Raw genomic sequence first — 16,156 nt, 5'->3', positions numbered from 1 at the left:
GGCTACTAGAATTAACTTGGCACACACTGAGCTACCGCCGGAGTGTCTACAATGTGGTAAGGCATTATGCGTTGACTCTACGACAGTAAACTTGAATCTAAATCCTAAAACCAAACCTTTAGATGGGTCCCCTGACAGAATATTTTGGGCTGGCCTATTGAACTGTAGATCCTTTCCAAGACATGCAGATGATATTTGGCTGCTGCTGGCGGACTCAGAATGGGATGCCTTATTTCTTACAGAGACTTGGCTGAACGAAGACAATTTGGCCTCATTTGCCCTGGCTGTTCCAGTGGGCTTTAAAATGAGCTTTTCGAACAGGGAGGGAGATAGACGGGGTGGCTTTCATTTTTAAGGAAAAATATACGTTAACGTCTTCTTTACCCACCACTATAACAGGCATTGAGGGGTTGCACTTCTGCCTACAAGTCAACCCACAGCTGTCGTTAGCAGGGTTGATTATTTATAGACCCCCAGATTGCACTCCTGGCAGTTCGTGTGAACTCCTGGACTTCATTGTCCAAAGTTCTCTAGCTCACCCTCACTATATGGTAGTGGGTGATTTTAATGTTCATGTAGATAGGCCCAGCTGCCCTCAGGTTGCTCAGCTAATGACAACTCTGTGAGCAGCCAATTTATCACAAATTATTACTGGTCCTACGCACAAGGCTGGTCATATGCTTGATTTGGTCTTCTCTAATATTCAGGAAACAATAGCAGATACCCCGCAGCCATTGCCTTGGTCCGATCATTTTCTTATCTCCTTTGTAATTAAACTGTCCTCTTGCATCCAAGCAAATGGCAGACGTTCTTTCATGAGGAGGCAATGGAAGAACTTATCAGCAGACGTCCTAGGCCCTGCCCTGGCAACTGATCCCCCAGCTCTGACTACAGACTCTAATATAGATGCGGTGGCGTTGAATCAATGGATAGGAAAAACGGTGGATGCCATCGCCCCAGCAAAACTTTCTATGTCACGTAGAGAATCACCTTCCGCCCCCTGGTTCTCAATAGAGTTAAAGGCAGAAAAGAGCAACTGCAAGAAACTGGAGCATATATGGTGGGTAAATTACTATGAGTCTGCCAAGATTTGCTATAAAAAAGCCCTCTACAAACTTCATAAATCGATAAAAAAGGCAAAACAAATTTTCATTGCTACTACTATCCAGAAAGCCGAGCATTCGAGCAAAGAAGTTTTTAAAATTGTCCGATCCTTTTTTAAGCCGAGAGTCATTGAGACAGTAGTCACCCCGTCAGAGAAACTCTGCAAAGATATCTCGGTTTTCTTTGACAATAAAATTAAAAAAGTGTATGATTCCTTCACTGCTCCTGCCCCGACAGTACTGGCGGATTCAGATGAGGTTAGCGTATCCGCCCGACACTAGCTCAGTTCCACTCTATTTCATCTATTGAGGCACTACAGGAAATAAAAAATGTAAATCAGGGGCCCGGATGATCCCTGCCCTCCGAAGCTATGGAATATGATGTCAGGCTCCATTGGAAAAATGCTCTTACATATCTGGAATATGTCCATTGCGTCAGGGGAGCTGCCCGATTGCTGAAAACAAGCCACACTTCTTCCCCTAAAAAACACCTAATAGTGCCCCTGATGACCTTAGTAATCTCCGGCCAATCTCTCTACTAGCAGCCCCAGGAAAAATGCTTGAAAAATTGATACAACGTCAACTGAATGGCTTCATTGAGGAAAATAGTATTCTGTACAAAACTCAATCTGGTTTTAGATCAGGCTTCAGCACCGAGACCGCCCTCATCGAGGTGGCTGAGTCAATTAGGTGGTCTTTAGATGCAGGGACATCGGCTATTCTGGTACTCCTGGATCTATCTGCGGTGTTCGATACCGTAGATCACGGCAGACTTCTGCATAGATTAGAGGATATTGGTCTGAAGGATAAAGCACTGGCTTGGCTTCATTCCTATTTGACCGACCGCACCCAGAAAGTTGCCTTAGGCCCCTTCTCCTCTAGACAGAAATGTCTCTGGTGTGGGGTCCCCCAGGGGTCGGCACTTAGTCCCCAACTTTTTAATGTTTACTTAGCGCCACTTTTCACCTTGATTGCCAAATGGGGGGTCAAGGCGATTTTGTACGCAGACGACACATAGCTGGTCTTCTCTTACTCAGAAGTGTCCGTGGCAGCATCTAGCAAGTTTAAGGGCTGCCTCCGTGATGTTGCTATTTGGATGAATACCAACAAACTAAAACTGAGCACTGGCAAAACTGAGGTGGTCTTTTTTGGTAAGGGTTTACGGCCCCCACCGGACCTGTGGTGGCCATCAGAAATGGGCCCTCCACCGCTACCGAGCAGTAATGCAAAAAACCTGGGGGTGAGATGGGATGATAGCCTTTCCTTCTCTTCCCACATCCAGCAGGTTTCTGCAGGGTGCCTAAATAAACTCAGGAATCTCTGCAAGTTTATTTCGCTACTTCCGGAAGATTGCCGAAAAGCAGTAGTCCATGCGACTGTTACATCAAGGTTGGACTACGCGAATGGCCTCTACCTTGGCCTACCAAAATACTTGATTCAACGGCTACAGACCGTGCCGAATGCGGCTGCGAGGCTGATCAAACACATTCCTTTTAAACATCATGTCTCTCTGCATCTGCGCGGCCTGCACTGGCTTCCAGTGGCAAGCAGAATTAAATTTAAAGCATTGACCCTGGCCTTCAGGGCACTATGGGGCACCTGCCCTAGCTATCTAAAACTGAGACTTCCCCATTACCACCAGACGAGACCCTTGCGCTCAAATGCTTTACTTCAACTGCGCGCCCCACGAGTTCGGAAGGCAAGACTTGGGGGCAGGACCTTCTCTGCTGGAACGGTGAAACTGTGGAATGCTTTACCGCCCCCTATCCAATCCGCAGCCTCAGAATCTGGGTTTAGGAAGCAATTAAAGACTTGGCTCTTCTCTCAAAAAATCTAAACCACCCTTCGCTTTTTTCTTTTCATCTAGCTGCTCACCTAGCGCCGGGACACCTCCTTGCGAGGTAGATGTTCACGCTTTATAAATATCAGTATTATTATTATTATAATTTCTTGAGAGAGTGTTCATGGATTAGGGGATCCCCACAAATTTAGTGTCTGATAGTGGAGTACAATTCACGTCCAATTGTTTGAGAAAGTTATTGAGCAGAATGGGGGTTAAACACGAAATGGTGGCCTTGTTCAGAACTCAAGCCAATGGAATGGTTGAACTGATCAATCACTTAATCATGGCAAATAGTCAGTTGTCCCTAGTGAATAGTTTACCTTATAGGAAGAATCTGAATAATTTGACTTGAGCGTACAGGATCACTCCTCATTCAGTGACTGGTGTTTCACCTTTCATTAACATAAGGACAGGGAACCAAGAATGAAAGAGGTTCCAGGATGGTTAAAGAGCAAGGAATGTGTGTTGGTGGATAGAGATGCAGTAAGGAGAAGTATGGTTGAGAAACAAATCAAAGCCAAGGGTTACTTTGATACTAAGAAAGGTGTGAAGGAAATGGAAATTAAAGACTGAGACTGAGTAGTGGTAAAGAAGAGTGGCTTTGTTGGAAAGGGGGAAAGTAATTTTTCCAAACTGGTCATGGCGAGGGAAGCTAAAAAGCATGTTTTCCTATGGAGGGAGTTGAGAGTTGGAGAGAGCCATAGAGGGTTGATGCTAGAGGTGGCTACGTGTATCAGATAAACATCTGGATACTCAATGAATGCTGTTGAGTGATTTTTACACTAATCCTGTCTGATCAGGAATTGCAGCTTAAAAGTGTATAAAGAATTCCTAATGCTAGCCATATAATAGGAGTATTCCTCACAGTAGTGGAAAACAGAAAAAATGCTATTTGTCACTACCAGGATATGTAAAGATTGAACACACATGTCCTTCCTTTTACTCACTCATGGTTACTTAGAACCTACCTTAGGGGTGATTTATATGTCATAAAACCAGGTCTCGTAGTTCCGGGCCACTTTCAAATGGAGCCGACTGCTACATAGCCTTTTTCCCGGATGCCAGTGTCCTCAAATTGGGGTTCCGCCGACTAAGTCTGTCGACCAGTTGCTCGATGCCGGTGCACCTCTATCAAATAGCATGGAAACAGAATACTAGTAATACCGTTATCCAGATACGATCATCCCGCCTACAAAGAGACGGTCAGGTGCATACTGGAATAGTGCATCTTTATGCCTCCGGAACCCACTTAGAGATAGAAAACCTATACCTGAATACGAGTGGCACTCCAGAGTTCTAACTCCGCTTCGAATTCTGAAAGGCCCTGTATCTGCCAACTGCTATCTTGAACTGCCATCTAGAAACCAGACGAACGCTAAAATCGGAAGGTGCTACACAATATAACACCGAGAAACCTAACTACCTTGGAATCGAACTGTAAGCAGCCTGTCTTGTGAAATTACTACAGCGTAGACGCTTATGTACCCTATGATGTCATCTAAAGTCTGCTACCTTTGAACAGCAGAACCGAATAAGGAATCAGAGTTTTTACCTTTGTGCCCGCCCCAGTATACTGCCCCTTGCCCTGACGAAGGTGCGGCCTCATTGGCCGGTCACCGAAACGCACGTCGGCGTATGTCTCCTGGAACACAGTTATTGTCCTCATTACACCAGGACCTGTAACTAAAACCAACTACCCGGATGAACATCCCGACTTGACCACCTATGTGCTATAATTGCAAGGGAAAGTAGAATGAATGATAGAGTGATTGGTGTATGAAATTAGGAAAGAGAGTGTGAGTAGGGATGAAGTGAATGATTATGTGCGTGTGAATAGAGGCTGTTACTGGGTAGGACGAATGTCTGTGACATTATTGCTTCTATATCTGTCTGTGTTATTTATGACTTCTATGCACCTGTGATATATCCCAAAAAATATATATATTGCTCCCAAAAAAAAGCTTTTTAAATCTTAGTATCAGAAAATAGAAATAAAAATAAAAAATATATTTTCATAAAATTGAACTGTTTAGTCCTCTTGATTCGACCATGTGATCATTCTATGTCCTGTCAACCCCTTGGCTAACCACCCCTCCATACATATCAGTCAGGACCCCATAGTTAGGGCCTATATATCCTGAGGCAGGGTAGTCTTCTTTTCTATTGTTGGTTTCTTCCCCCTTATTACCTGCCTACATCCCTAAGATACCCACGGGAACCCCCTTCTCTGTTCACTTGTTGTGAGATTGTGCACTTGGGGCCAGAAGAACAACCATTGGCTTTTGCACCTCGCAAAGTGCGAACAGTTGCAATTTGCGAGTCGCAAAAGCCAATGTACAGCAGTGTCAGAGACATTTAGCGATTCCCAATGGGGTTTCAAAATGCATGGCTCATGAATATTAATGAGCCACTCGCAATTTGTGACCCCATTGGGAATGGCTGGCCCTCCCTGGGATGGTGGCCTGCTGGGCTCAGCAGACCTCCATGTCTGGCACTGCTTTTCAATAAAGCAGTTGTTTTTAAAAAATGTAGTCTGTTTTCCTTAATGGAAAATGGGATGCATTTAAAGAAAAAAAATGAAACTTCTTTTTATTTTTTAAGGGCAGGTAGTGAGTCCTGGAACCACTGCCTAACCTCAAAAAATATTTTTAGAGCAAGTCACAAAGGGGAAGGGGTCCCCCGGGACACCTTCCCTCTTGCAACTCCAGTACCACCCTCTTGAAGAGGGCTGTAAATGTGTTTTGAGACCGCTAATGTGGTTGCAAAACATTCTTACATGGCTTGTGAGTCACTATTCGGAAAAGAAGGCCCCTTCCTAATAGCGAGTCGAAAAACACTATTTTGCAAGTCGCAAAATAGTGTTAGTTCATCGGTCATGTAGGTTTTTGCATGTGCAAAATGGTCGTACATGTTGCCCTTGGTGATATTGGTGCTCGGGTTCACATACTGAAAGAGACTAAGCTACATGGAGTTTGGTTGCAAATTTACAACAATGATTTGTGCACCTTTGCCTTCAATGACCTTTGCTTTATTGTTGCCTCAAAGGTCGCATATTGAGATTTTTAGAGCAACCTGAACATCGAATCAAAGCCATCTTTTGGAATTGGAAGACCCTGGACTTGCTTCCCTAAGGAGATTTTCCCTCTGGACATCAAGCTCCATGTGCCTGGCCAAATGAATTAATTTCTCGCTAGGGTAAATTCTAACCCTGGGCGAAGAACTACGCTCCGTTCGCGGAGTTTGCGGAGTTTCGGCAACTCCGCGCTCCGCGGAGAACGCGAAGTTGTCGAATACTCCGCAAACTGCTGCGTAGCGTAGTTCTCGCGCGCTCAATAGCATTTTCGCGTGCGCGAGGATGCTTGTCGGTAAGATCGAGTTGCCGAACACGCAGAAACTGCAATCTGGCACAGAATAACTCGCGAACACGTTAGTAGTGACCGGAAATAAGGGGACGCGAGCGGGCGGGACAAACCTCATGGGTAACTTCGCTCGCTACACATCCCGAGCATGCAGGCAATCAATCAATCAATCAATCAATCAGGATATTTGTATAGCGCGCTACTCACCCAGAGGGTCTCAAGGCACTTGGGGGAGGGGGGTCCGCTACTGCTCGAACAGCCATGTCTTGAGTTGCTTCCTGAAGCAGAGGTGGTCTTGGGTCAGGCGGAGGTGGATGGGGAGGGAGTTCCAAGTCTTGGCTGCCAGGTAGGAGAAGGATCTTCCTCCCATGGTGGATCTTCGGATGCGTGGCACGGCGGCGAGGGCGTGGCTGGTCGATCGTAGCTGGCGGGTGGGAGTGTAGAAGGTCAGGCGGTTGTTGAGGTACCTGGGGCCCAGGTCGTGGAGGGCCTTGTGTGCGTGGGTGAGGAGTTGGAACGTGATTCTCTTGCTGACGGGGAGCCAGTGAAGGTCTCTCAGGTGTCCGGAGATGTGGCTGTGTCGGGGGATGTCCAAGATGAGTCGTGCGGAGGCGTTCTGGATGTGTTAGAGTCTTTTCTGGAGTTTGGCTGTGGTTCCGGTATAGAGGGTGTTTCCGTAGTCCAGTCGGCTGGTGACGAGTGCCTGTGTGACCGTCTTCCTGGTTTCGGTGGCGAGCCATGGGAAGATCTTTCGGAGCATGCGTAGGATGTTGAAGCATGATGATGAGACGGCGTTGACTTGTCTGGTCATCGAGAGGGAGGAGTCCAGGATGAAGCCCAGGTTGCGTGCGTGGTCCGTTGGTTTGGGTGCGCTGCCCAGGGCAGGGGGCCACCAGGAGTCGTCCCAGGCGGAGGGTGATGATCCAAGGATGAGGACTTCCGTCTTGTCTGAGTTCAGTTTCAGGCGGCTGTTCCTCATCCACTCGACTACGTCTTTCATCCCTTTGTGTAGGTTGGTTCTGGCGGTTCCTGGGTCATTGGTGAGGGAGAGGATCAGCTGGGTGTCGTCGGCGTAGGAGATGATGTTGAGGTTGTGTTGGCTTACGATGGCTGCGAGGGGGCTCATGTAGACGTTGAAGAGGGTGGGGCTGAGTGATGATCCTTGTGGTACGCCGCATATGACTTCGGTGGCCTTGGATCTGTTCGGGGGAGGCGGACTCTCTGGGTTCTTCCGGTGAGGAACGAGATGATCCACTCCAGTGCCTTCTCTTGGATTCCGATGTTGCTGAGGCGCTGCACTAGGGTGTGGTGGCAGACCGTATCGAATGCTGCGGAGAGGTCCAGGAGGATGAGGGCCGCTGTTTCCCAGTTGTCGAGCAGGGCTCGGATGTCGTCAGTGGCTGCGATGAGGGCGGTCTCGGTGCTGTGGTTGGCGCGGAAGCTGGACTGAGAGTGGTCGAGGCTGGTTGGGCGAGCGCAATTGGTGATCCACTGTGTGAGGTTGTTGGCTGCTTGGTTGGGGTCCATTGAGCTGGCGGGCGTGTTCTGGCTCAGTGAAGTGGTGAGCTGGTCGGTGGTGATCTTGTTCCAGTTCCTGCGGGGAACCTGTTGCGGGTGGTGGTGAGTCGTGGTCTTTCTGAAGCTGAAGTGGACGCAGCTGTGGTCTGTCCAGTGGAGTCCGTGGAGTGGCTGAAGGAGATGTACTTGCTGGAGGAGAAGACTGGGTCAAGCGTGTGTCCGGCGTAGTGGGTGGGGGTGTTCACCAGTTGCATGAGTCCGAGGTTGGCGAGGTTGTCCAGCAGGGTGGTGGTGGTGTTGTCGTTGTTGTTCTCCAGGTGGAAGTTGAGGTCCCCTAGGAGGATGTAGTCAGCGGAGGCGAGGGCGTGCGGGCTGATGAAGTCTGCGATGTCTTCGCTGAATTGTGTGCGAGGTCCTGGGGGTCTGTAGATGAGGGTGCCTCTGAGTGTGGTCTTGGGGTCGGTGTGTATCTGGAAGTGAAGATGTTAAGCAGCTGTGAGGGTGTCGTCTGAGTTGGTCGTGATGCGGATGGTGTTCTTGTGGACGATGGCGATGCCTCCTCCTGTTTTGTTGACGCGGTCTCTCCGGGTGATCTTGTATCCGTCCGGGATGGCGACGGCGATGTCGGGCGCTGAGGAGGCATTCATCCATGTTTCCATGAGGAAGGCGACGTCCGGAGATGTGGTGTCGAGCAGGTTCCAGAGTTCCACGGCGCTCCCGAAGATGAAAAATGGCTTGCAAACGGGTCAAGAAAGCTACTACGCATGCTCGCGGAGCTATGCGTAGTTCGCGGAGTGCAAGTACATCTTCGCGTAGCTCGCGGAGTGCGGCTACGCGAACTACGCCCAGGCTTAGTAAATTCGATGCTGCTCCTTCGAGGGTTTCCCATGGAGGTCATTTGGAGGTAGTCAGGGGTTGCAGCTGCGACCTCTAGCTTGCTCACTGCTACTCCTGCCACTTCCTTTGTGACCCCAGAGGAGGCAAAAATGGTGCCTCCTCTGAGGTCCAAGGTTGCAAAGGAAGTGCCAGGAGTAGCAGAAGGCAAACTAGAGGTTTTAGCTGCGACCCTTGACTATCTCCAAATTACGTCCATGGGTTTCGCAAGTGCTCCATTCCTGCTCCCGCTGAGTTACCACAGATTTTACTGGTGTGACTTCTTTTCCATATGCTGATTTCTCCAGGAATTAGCAGTTGAAATTGCTGTGGGAAAAATATAAGGAGTGCAAAAGTTTTTACAGAACTTGTGATGTGAAATCAGATGCATTACTAGTCAATGTGTAACCATGGTCAATATGATACAATACAAAATGAAACCTCAAGGCAAATCTGATTTATTGAGCAGGCATTTAATGGCCATTTAGTCTGCTGTCTAATCAATAAGTGTCATTTACTGACATAAAATGGAAAGCAGAGATATGGTATTACATTTAAAAAATACAACATAACATTTTGAGGAGCATCATGTTCACTTAGAAACATTTATATCACTGGTTACCTTTTTCTTCTGTTAATTTAATTGCATTTGAAGTACATATGGGATTCGCTGCAGAGTTTAGTCTAAGTTTTTAAAGTTAATTTTGCCTATTACTTTACACATGAATAATATTGCTGGCCATCAAACATACAGGGTCTGGTGATGAAAGCTCCCATCTGCCTAACTCTACAGCAAGCCCTTAGATTTTATATTGCACAGTCATTTACCTAGCAAGTAGCTTTTAGAATTCATATCAGGTCTGAGTAGAATAATATAAACCTTGGGGAGGAATATACAAGCCAGAAGCCCTGAACTAGATGCTAGGATAGCAAACACCTCCACAGCCACCATATGTTTCCCTTGAGTGCTCAGGTAAGCTGGAATGAAGGAGATCCACACACTTGCAAACACAAGCAGGCTGAAAGTAATATGCTTAGCTTCATTAAAACTATCAGGTAGGTTCCTGGACAGGAAGGCTAATATAAAGCTAAAACCAGCCAAGAAGCCCATGTATCCCAGCATGAAGTAGAATAGCAGCACTGACCCTTCATAACACTGTAAGATGAGTTTCATGGAAGATGATGTGTTGACACCTGAATAAGGAGGTTTTGTAGACAACCATATTGTGCAGATAATAACCTGAAAAGTGGAACACAAAATTATTAGGAAAATGGATGTCCTCGTGCCAAGCCATTTCTTCAAATTGCTGTTGGGTTTGGTGGCTCGGAATGCAACAATGACTGTTAGGGTTTTGGCCAAAATACATGAGACACTGAGTGAAAATACAAGACCAAATGTCACTTGGCGAAACAGGCAGGTCCATCTGCTAGGGCGTCCAATAAATATGAGGGGACAGAGGAAACACAACTTGAGTGACACCAAGAGGAGGTAGCTTAGGTCTCGGTTATTGGCCCTCACAATTGGGGTGTCCCGGTAATAGGAAAAAATACATAAGGTTATTAGAGTTAATGAGGATAAGAGTGCTGAGATGGAAGCAAGTGTTGCACCCATGGGCTCCTCATAGGACAGGAACTCAGTGGTCCTCGGTATACATGTGTCTCTTTTTTCATTGGACCACTCATCTTCTCCACACTTCAAACATACCGAGAGGTCTAAGAAGAACAAAAAGAGAAAACAAGTCTGTGACTATATATTTAATCATTCGAGTACCATCGTAAGTGTTTATATCGGGATAAAACACATTATGACTAAGCATTTCATTTTTGCAACTTCAGGTTTGCAATTGAGTAACTGCAGCAATAAAAGGTTAAACGATTTGCAGAGAAATGAAGGCCCCTTTAGGTCCACAACAAACTAATGCCATGTGGCTCTCTACACAAACATTATAAACTCTTTCAATGCAGATATTAAAATCTAAATTATAACATTGTTATGCTATGCTATGCTAGTCAATATTATGATGTGGTAGCCATACTATATGAGCTGCAACATCAAGGCCTATTAGCTCGGATCATGGCCATCAGGGCCAATAACTTTTAGAAGCTAATTGCACAGGTACACTTCGAGAAACCTGGGCACCAACATATCACCCTTTCTGTTAACTGCTAAATGAGGCATATCCATTGGTGTGAGAAGACCTGTGTTTTCAGCTTTTTCAGAACCTCCATTACCCTTCTATGTCTTCTTACTTGTGATATTTAATTGGAGTTTGTTCTGTATATTTATTGCCTTGACAGAAAAGGACTGATGTACAAGTTTAGTCATTCGGAATTTAGGCCTCACTGCCAGATGATGCTCTCCAATCGGATTACTTTCAAAGGTTTATATCTCTAATGTGTGTCACTGCCAAGCCCTTAATCCTTCCTTTACACAATGGACTATTCAAGATATTTTAAACAGAATCTGCTTCCTAATTGGAAACCATTGTACACGTTTGAAGGTTGAGGCCATGTAACTCCACTTCTTACGTCCCAGCCAGACACGAGCTATTATGTCTGTAACCCTTGTTATTTGTCTAAAAGATATTCTAGGGGCCCTAAATAACTTGATTTTGATAATTTATTCTAGACTAGCAGCCCGTCCCGACGTTGTCCGGGTATGAATTGCTGCCGGCCAGTAGTATATTGTTTTGTAGGATTTTGTTTTGATAGCATTTCTTATCTGCGAAAGGCCTGTGAAACGCTCCGATTCACAGTCACTGCTGATGCACTTAAGAGTGCGCGTTCAGTAGTGTGTGAACTCGAGTTTCCCTACTTTATTTTTCCTTGCAATATTATATAGCGCAAACTCGACAACATGGCATCACAATTTACATTACAGAAGAACACATTCATTTGTGGTAGGCATGGGGAGACAAAGCGATTTGCCTGGAATCAAAGGATGTTGAGCTGATGCCGAGATTCGCACGTAGCTCCCCAGCTCAAAAGTGCGCAATTCTAGAACTTGTGGCGGGAGGTGTGTCTAAAAGTGTATGTCGGTGCTGGCCTTCAATGAGAGAGACCTGTGCATTTTTCTAATCGGTGGTGAAAAAATATGAGTATGTTGCTGGAGATGTGGGCCGCCGAGTCACCAATGTACTTACCGGGGGAGGGTAAACACACATTATTCCGCAACTTTCTTTCCGCATACCATCACTCCGCATACTTTCCTTACGAAGGTACCATGACTCAGCAATGCCATTATAACGCATGGCATTACATTTTATATGCTTTTACCACGCATACATTTACAACGAAATTCGTTGTAAATGCATGAATGGTAAAAGCATGTTTTTTTAATGTTTGGATAAGGTAAGTATGGGTATAGGGGTATATGTTTTGGGGTACTGAGGTATATGTTTTGGGGTGTTTGGGTATTTTAAGGGTTCAGATATAGTTTTGGGTTATGGGGTACAGGGGTAGTTTTAGGGTTTAGGGCTAGGTATGGGTTTTGGGGTACAGGGGTATGTTTAGGGTTCAGGGCTAGGTTTGGGTTTTGGGGTATTTTTAGGGTTATGGGGTAGGTTTGGGTTTTGGGGTACAGGGGTGTTTTAAGGGTTCAGGGCTAGGTTTGGGTTTTGGGTACAGGGGTATTTTAGGGTTCAGGGGTAGGTTTGGGTTTTGCGGTACAGGGTTATTTTTATGGTTCAGGGCTAGGTTTGGGTTTTGGGGTACAGGGGTATTTATAGGGTTCAGGGCTAGGTTTGGGTTTTGGGGTACAGGGGTATTTTTAGGGTTTAGGGATAGGTTTGGGCTTTGGGGTACGGGGTATATATATAGGGTTAAGATGGGTTAGTGTTTAAGGGTGTTGGGGTATTTTAAGGAGTAAGGGTGGGTTATGATTATGGGGTGCAGGGGTATTTAAAGGGATCAGGGTGGACACCCGGAGCTGGAATGTACAGAGCCTGGGAAGAAAAAACTATAAAATATTGGGAACAACGCTCGCTTTCTTTTCCGTAATCCGCGCCCCGCACACGCCCACGCCCCCAGTACATGCCCACAGCACACAATATGAGACATGGCATGAAGGGCGGAACGTACCACACGCCCCCAGCGTTTGTCATGCCCCCTGCACACGCCCACAGCACAACACAGACACGCCCACAAGGGTCTACTTTGCTGGCACGGTTCTTTTACCTTTTAAATGTATATGGTGGGCGTCTGCATCGCCTATGTCCTTCTGCTCCAACTGCCCTTTCCAACGCTGTATTAGGTGTTGTGATTGGTGCTGTGGTTCCTGAGATTACCCGCCTCAAAGGTTTGGGCTATCATTGAACAGCATCGGTGATTACACAGAGGCTGGTGGCAACCCGCATCTCAGTTATTGTGCAGATTATCGGGCTGGGTTTGATCTATTCTCCGTATTCTCTCTAAAGATTACCTAGGGCTTGATTTAGATCTTCGCAAACGGGTTACTATGTCACAAAGAAGATGGATATCCCGTCTGCCAAAATATAAATCCAATAGGATATTATGGGATTCATATTTCAGCAAACAGGATATCCATCACTGTTGTGACGAAGTAACCCATCTGCCAAGATCTAAATCAGGCCCTTAACCTACTCTAGCCCCAGACCTTTCTTCCCTATATCCTTTTGTAAATTTGGGCCTGATTTAGATCTTGGCAGACTATGCTTCACAAAAAGGCGACAGACAAGAATGCCATCTTGCATCTTCGCAGTTTCCACCCCAAAAACCTTAAAGATAATCTTCCTTACGGGCAACTACTTTGGATTCGAAGGAAGTGTTCCCACAATGATGATTTCCAAATACATAGAGAGGAGTTCTGTTAACATATTGAGGGAACGAGGGTATCCCAAAAAAAATTTAAAACATGCATTTAACACCTTAGCTGCGTGTAAACATTTCTCCCCAGTGCTGCGCTGTCCATTAGAACTAGTGCTGAATGGACGTTCAATGGTCGTGCGCAGCACTGGGGAGGTAGCGCTGCTGACGACCATTGGCCGTCAGCAGCACTTAAGGGGTTAAATGGGCATGGGGTACACCAAGAGAGTCTTTACTCATTAAAAAAGCCAAACCCAAGATGGAGAAGTTGGTATGTGTTTCGACATATGGACCACACACTAATGAGTTTTGGTCAATCATACGGAAGAATTGGCACCCCGTACAGAATTCTGACCTTGGATTGAATGTCCCTCTCTTCACCATGAAGAGGAATATGAGCAGTGGACAAAGAATTGTGACAGCAGACCTACACCACGAAAAAAAGACATCAGATCACTGCTCAACATGAAGCCCTTGACGGGCCACCGTAAATGAGGCATCTGTGTCAGTTGCAATAACACGATAGTGGGGACTGACTTTGTACATGACTGCATCAAGTGGAGAAGGAAAAATGTCTCTAACTGCAAGACAACATTTTTAATATATGCAATTGTTTGTCCCTGCCCAAGAATATATATTGGCAAAACTACACAAGCGATCCACCAACGCATAGTACAGCACAGATCCAGGATTAAAAACAAAGTCGTAACAACACCTATGCTGAACAAATGTATTGATTCCGATCATCATTGTTTTTATAACATGTACAGTTTGTTCTAACTGTAACATATCCGTACTTACCTGGCCCATGATAAAATGTGGATTTAGGTTAAAAGAAGGAAGTAGCAAATAAATGCTTGAAGTCCATATCGATTGAATTAAGGGTTTTTAGTCTGTTAAACTGTCTGGGCAAGTATGTTAACTTGTTTCGTCGAAACAGAAGTTTAAAACTGTACACATAGGCTCTGCTATGGCAGGCTTGAGACAGGTTTAAAGGGCTACTTATGTGGGTGGCACAATGAGTGCTTCAGGCCCACTAGTGGTTTTTTATTTATAGGCCCTTGGCACAAGTAGCACACTGTACCTGGGACTTATAAGTACATGAAATATGCTAATCATGGTTAAACCAATTGTTATCATATTTTAGACACAGAGCACATGCACTGGTCAGCAGTGAAAAAGTTCAGCAAAATAGTCAAAAACAGTAGGCAAAAAGCTCGGAAAACCACACCAAGTATGCCAGGTCTAACACCCATGTTATCAGGAGGTTCTATTTGAATGAAGCCCATAGCTGGCAGAGTCAACCAAGAGACATTCCTTAAGGTGATTTGAGACTTGAGACTGACAAACAGGAAAGCCTACCAGGTACATCAGAACCAATGAAATTAGGAGCAGGCCAGCACAGTGTTTGTGCACCAAGGACGTTGACTCTATGCAATGTGGGGGTCACAGAAGGCAACACTCCTCTCTCTCCCTTCGGGACAAATGTACATATTTGCACAAAGATGCACATTTTTGTTAGTATATTTCTTGATATGTTAGTGCACGTACCTTTCAGCAGATCTACAGATTTTTGTGACTCAAAAATACAGATTTGCGGTTTCTGTTTGCACTGCAGCAATTATTTTGTGCATTTAATCATAGTGTCTACCTATCCGCACTCTGACTTGATGAACACCTGTGTGTCGTTTGAAGTTTTTAATTTTGTAAGTAACAAGCACAGTATCACAAAATGGTTGTCTCATTGTGAAGGAATATAGTAATCATGTAAACATATTCCTAACCTGTTCCATTTGTGATTTCACCAGCAGCACAGGGCACACAGTCATAGCAGCAGGCTGGTTGTCCTTGACGCAGAACCTTATGGAATCCAGGAGTGCAGCTGGCACTGCACATTGACTGGGGAACCTATGAGGTGAGTGAAAAAGATGAACTTGTAACAAAAGACACAGAATGCTTCCTTTTCCATTTTCTCATGAATTTCATATACTGGCATGCATTATTTCTTAATTCATTAACATAACGATAGTAAACTGAGTACCTTATACCTAAAACATCTGTTTGCAAGCAGGTGGAGAAAACCAAATGTGGGAAATCAGGGAAATTAGTGCCTCACATCTGTTTTATTTATTTAAAAGGTTTTATATAGAGCCTCTGGACCCAAGAGTATCAGAGCGCTTTACAGTATAATTTACACATTAAGAAAAGATCAACATACAGAAATTTGTTAACATAGGATAAGGCATTCGAGTCTTACGAGTGTAAAAGGAAAAAAAGAGTAATTCAGAGATCAGGTAAAGGAGAAGAGGACTGTAGAATATTAAGATAGGGAGGAGTTGAGTAGTTAGTTTGAGGATGAAAGAAGGAGAGAGAGAATAGGAAAGGTAGTAGGAGGGAGAGAGTAGAAGAATGCAAAGAGTAAATGAACAGAGCGTTCAATAAGATTAAGGACCCCAAAATTTGTTGAGAAGAAGCAGCTTGAGGCTTTGCTTGAAAAGGGGGTAGGAAGGGTTGTTACGAAGATCTTTGGGAAGAGAATTCCAAATAGATGGGGCAAAACCTGAGAATGAACGTGATTGAGTCTTTTTCTTTTTGATCTGTGGGGAGATTAGGACAAGGGCGTTAGTGCTCTCCAA

At 45.3% G+C, this 16,156-nt stretch overlaps 1 protein-coding gene across 1 annotated transcript in view; it reads right to left on the bottom strand.

The window, feature by feature from the left end:
- Positions 1-9,516: 9,516 nt before the first annotated feature.
- The window catches only part of LOC147693527 (vomeronasal type-2 receptor 26-like), a 233,995-nt gene continuing 227,355 nt past the window's right edge, over positions 9,517-16,156 (bottom strand). The window contains exons 5-6 of the mRNA XM_086936044.1: positions 15,305-15,428; positions 9,517-10,409 (exon numbers count right to left, since the gene is read on the bottom strand). Of these exons, the coding sequence (XP_086792170.1) occupies positions 9,517-10,409; positions 15,305-15,428 (1,017 nt within the window). The remainder of the gene's footprint in view (positions 10,410-15,304; positions 15,429-16,156) is intronic.

Source organism: Lissotriton vulgaris, chromosome 8, assembly GCF_964263255.1.
Source record: "Lissotriton vulgaris chromosome 8, aLisVul1.2, whole genome shotgun sequence".
Lineage (NCBI taxonomy): Eukaryota > Metazoa > Chordata > Amphibia > Caudata > Salamandridae > Lissotriton > Lissotriton vulgaris.
The sequence above is the reverse complement of the archived record's forward strand: the minus strand, read 5'-3'. Positions and strand labels throughout refer to the sequence as shown.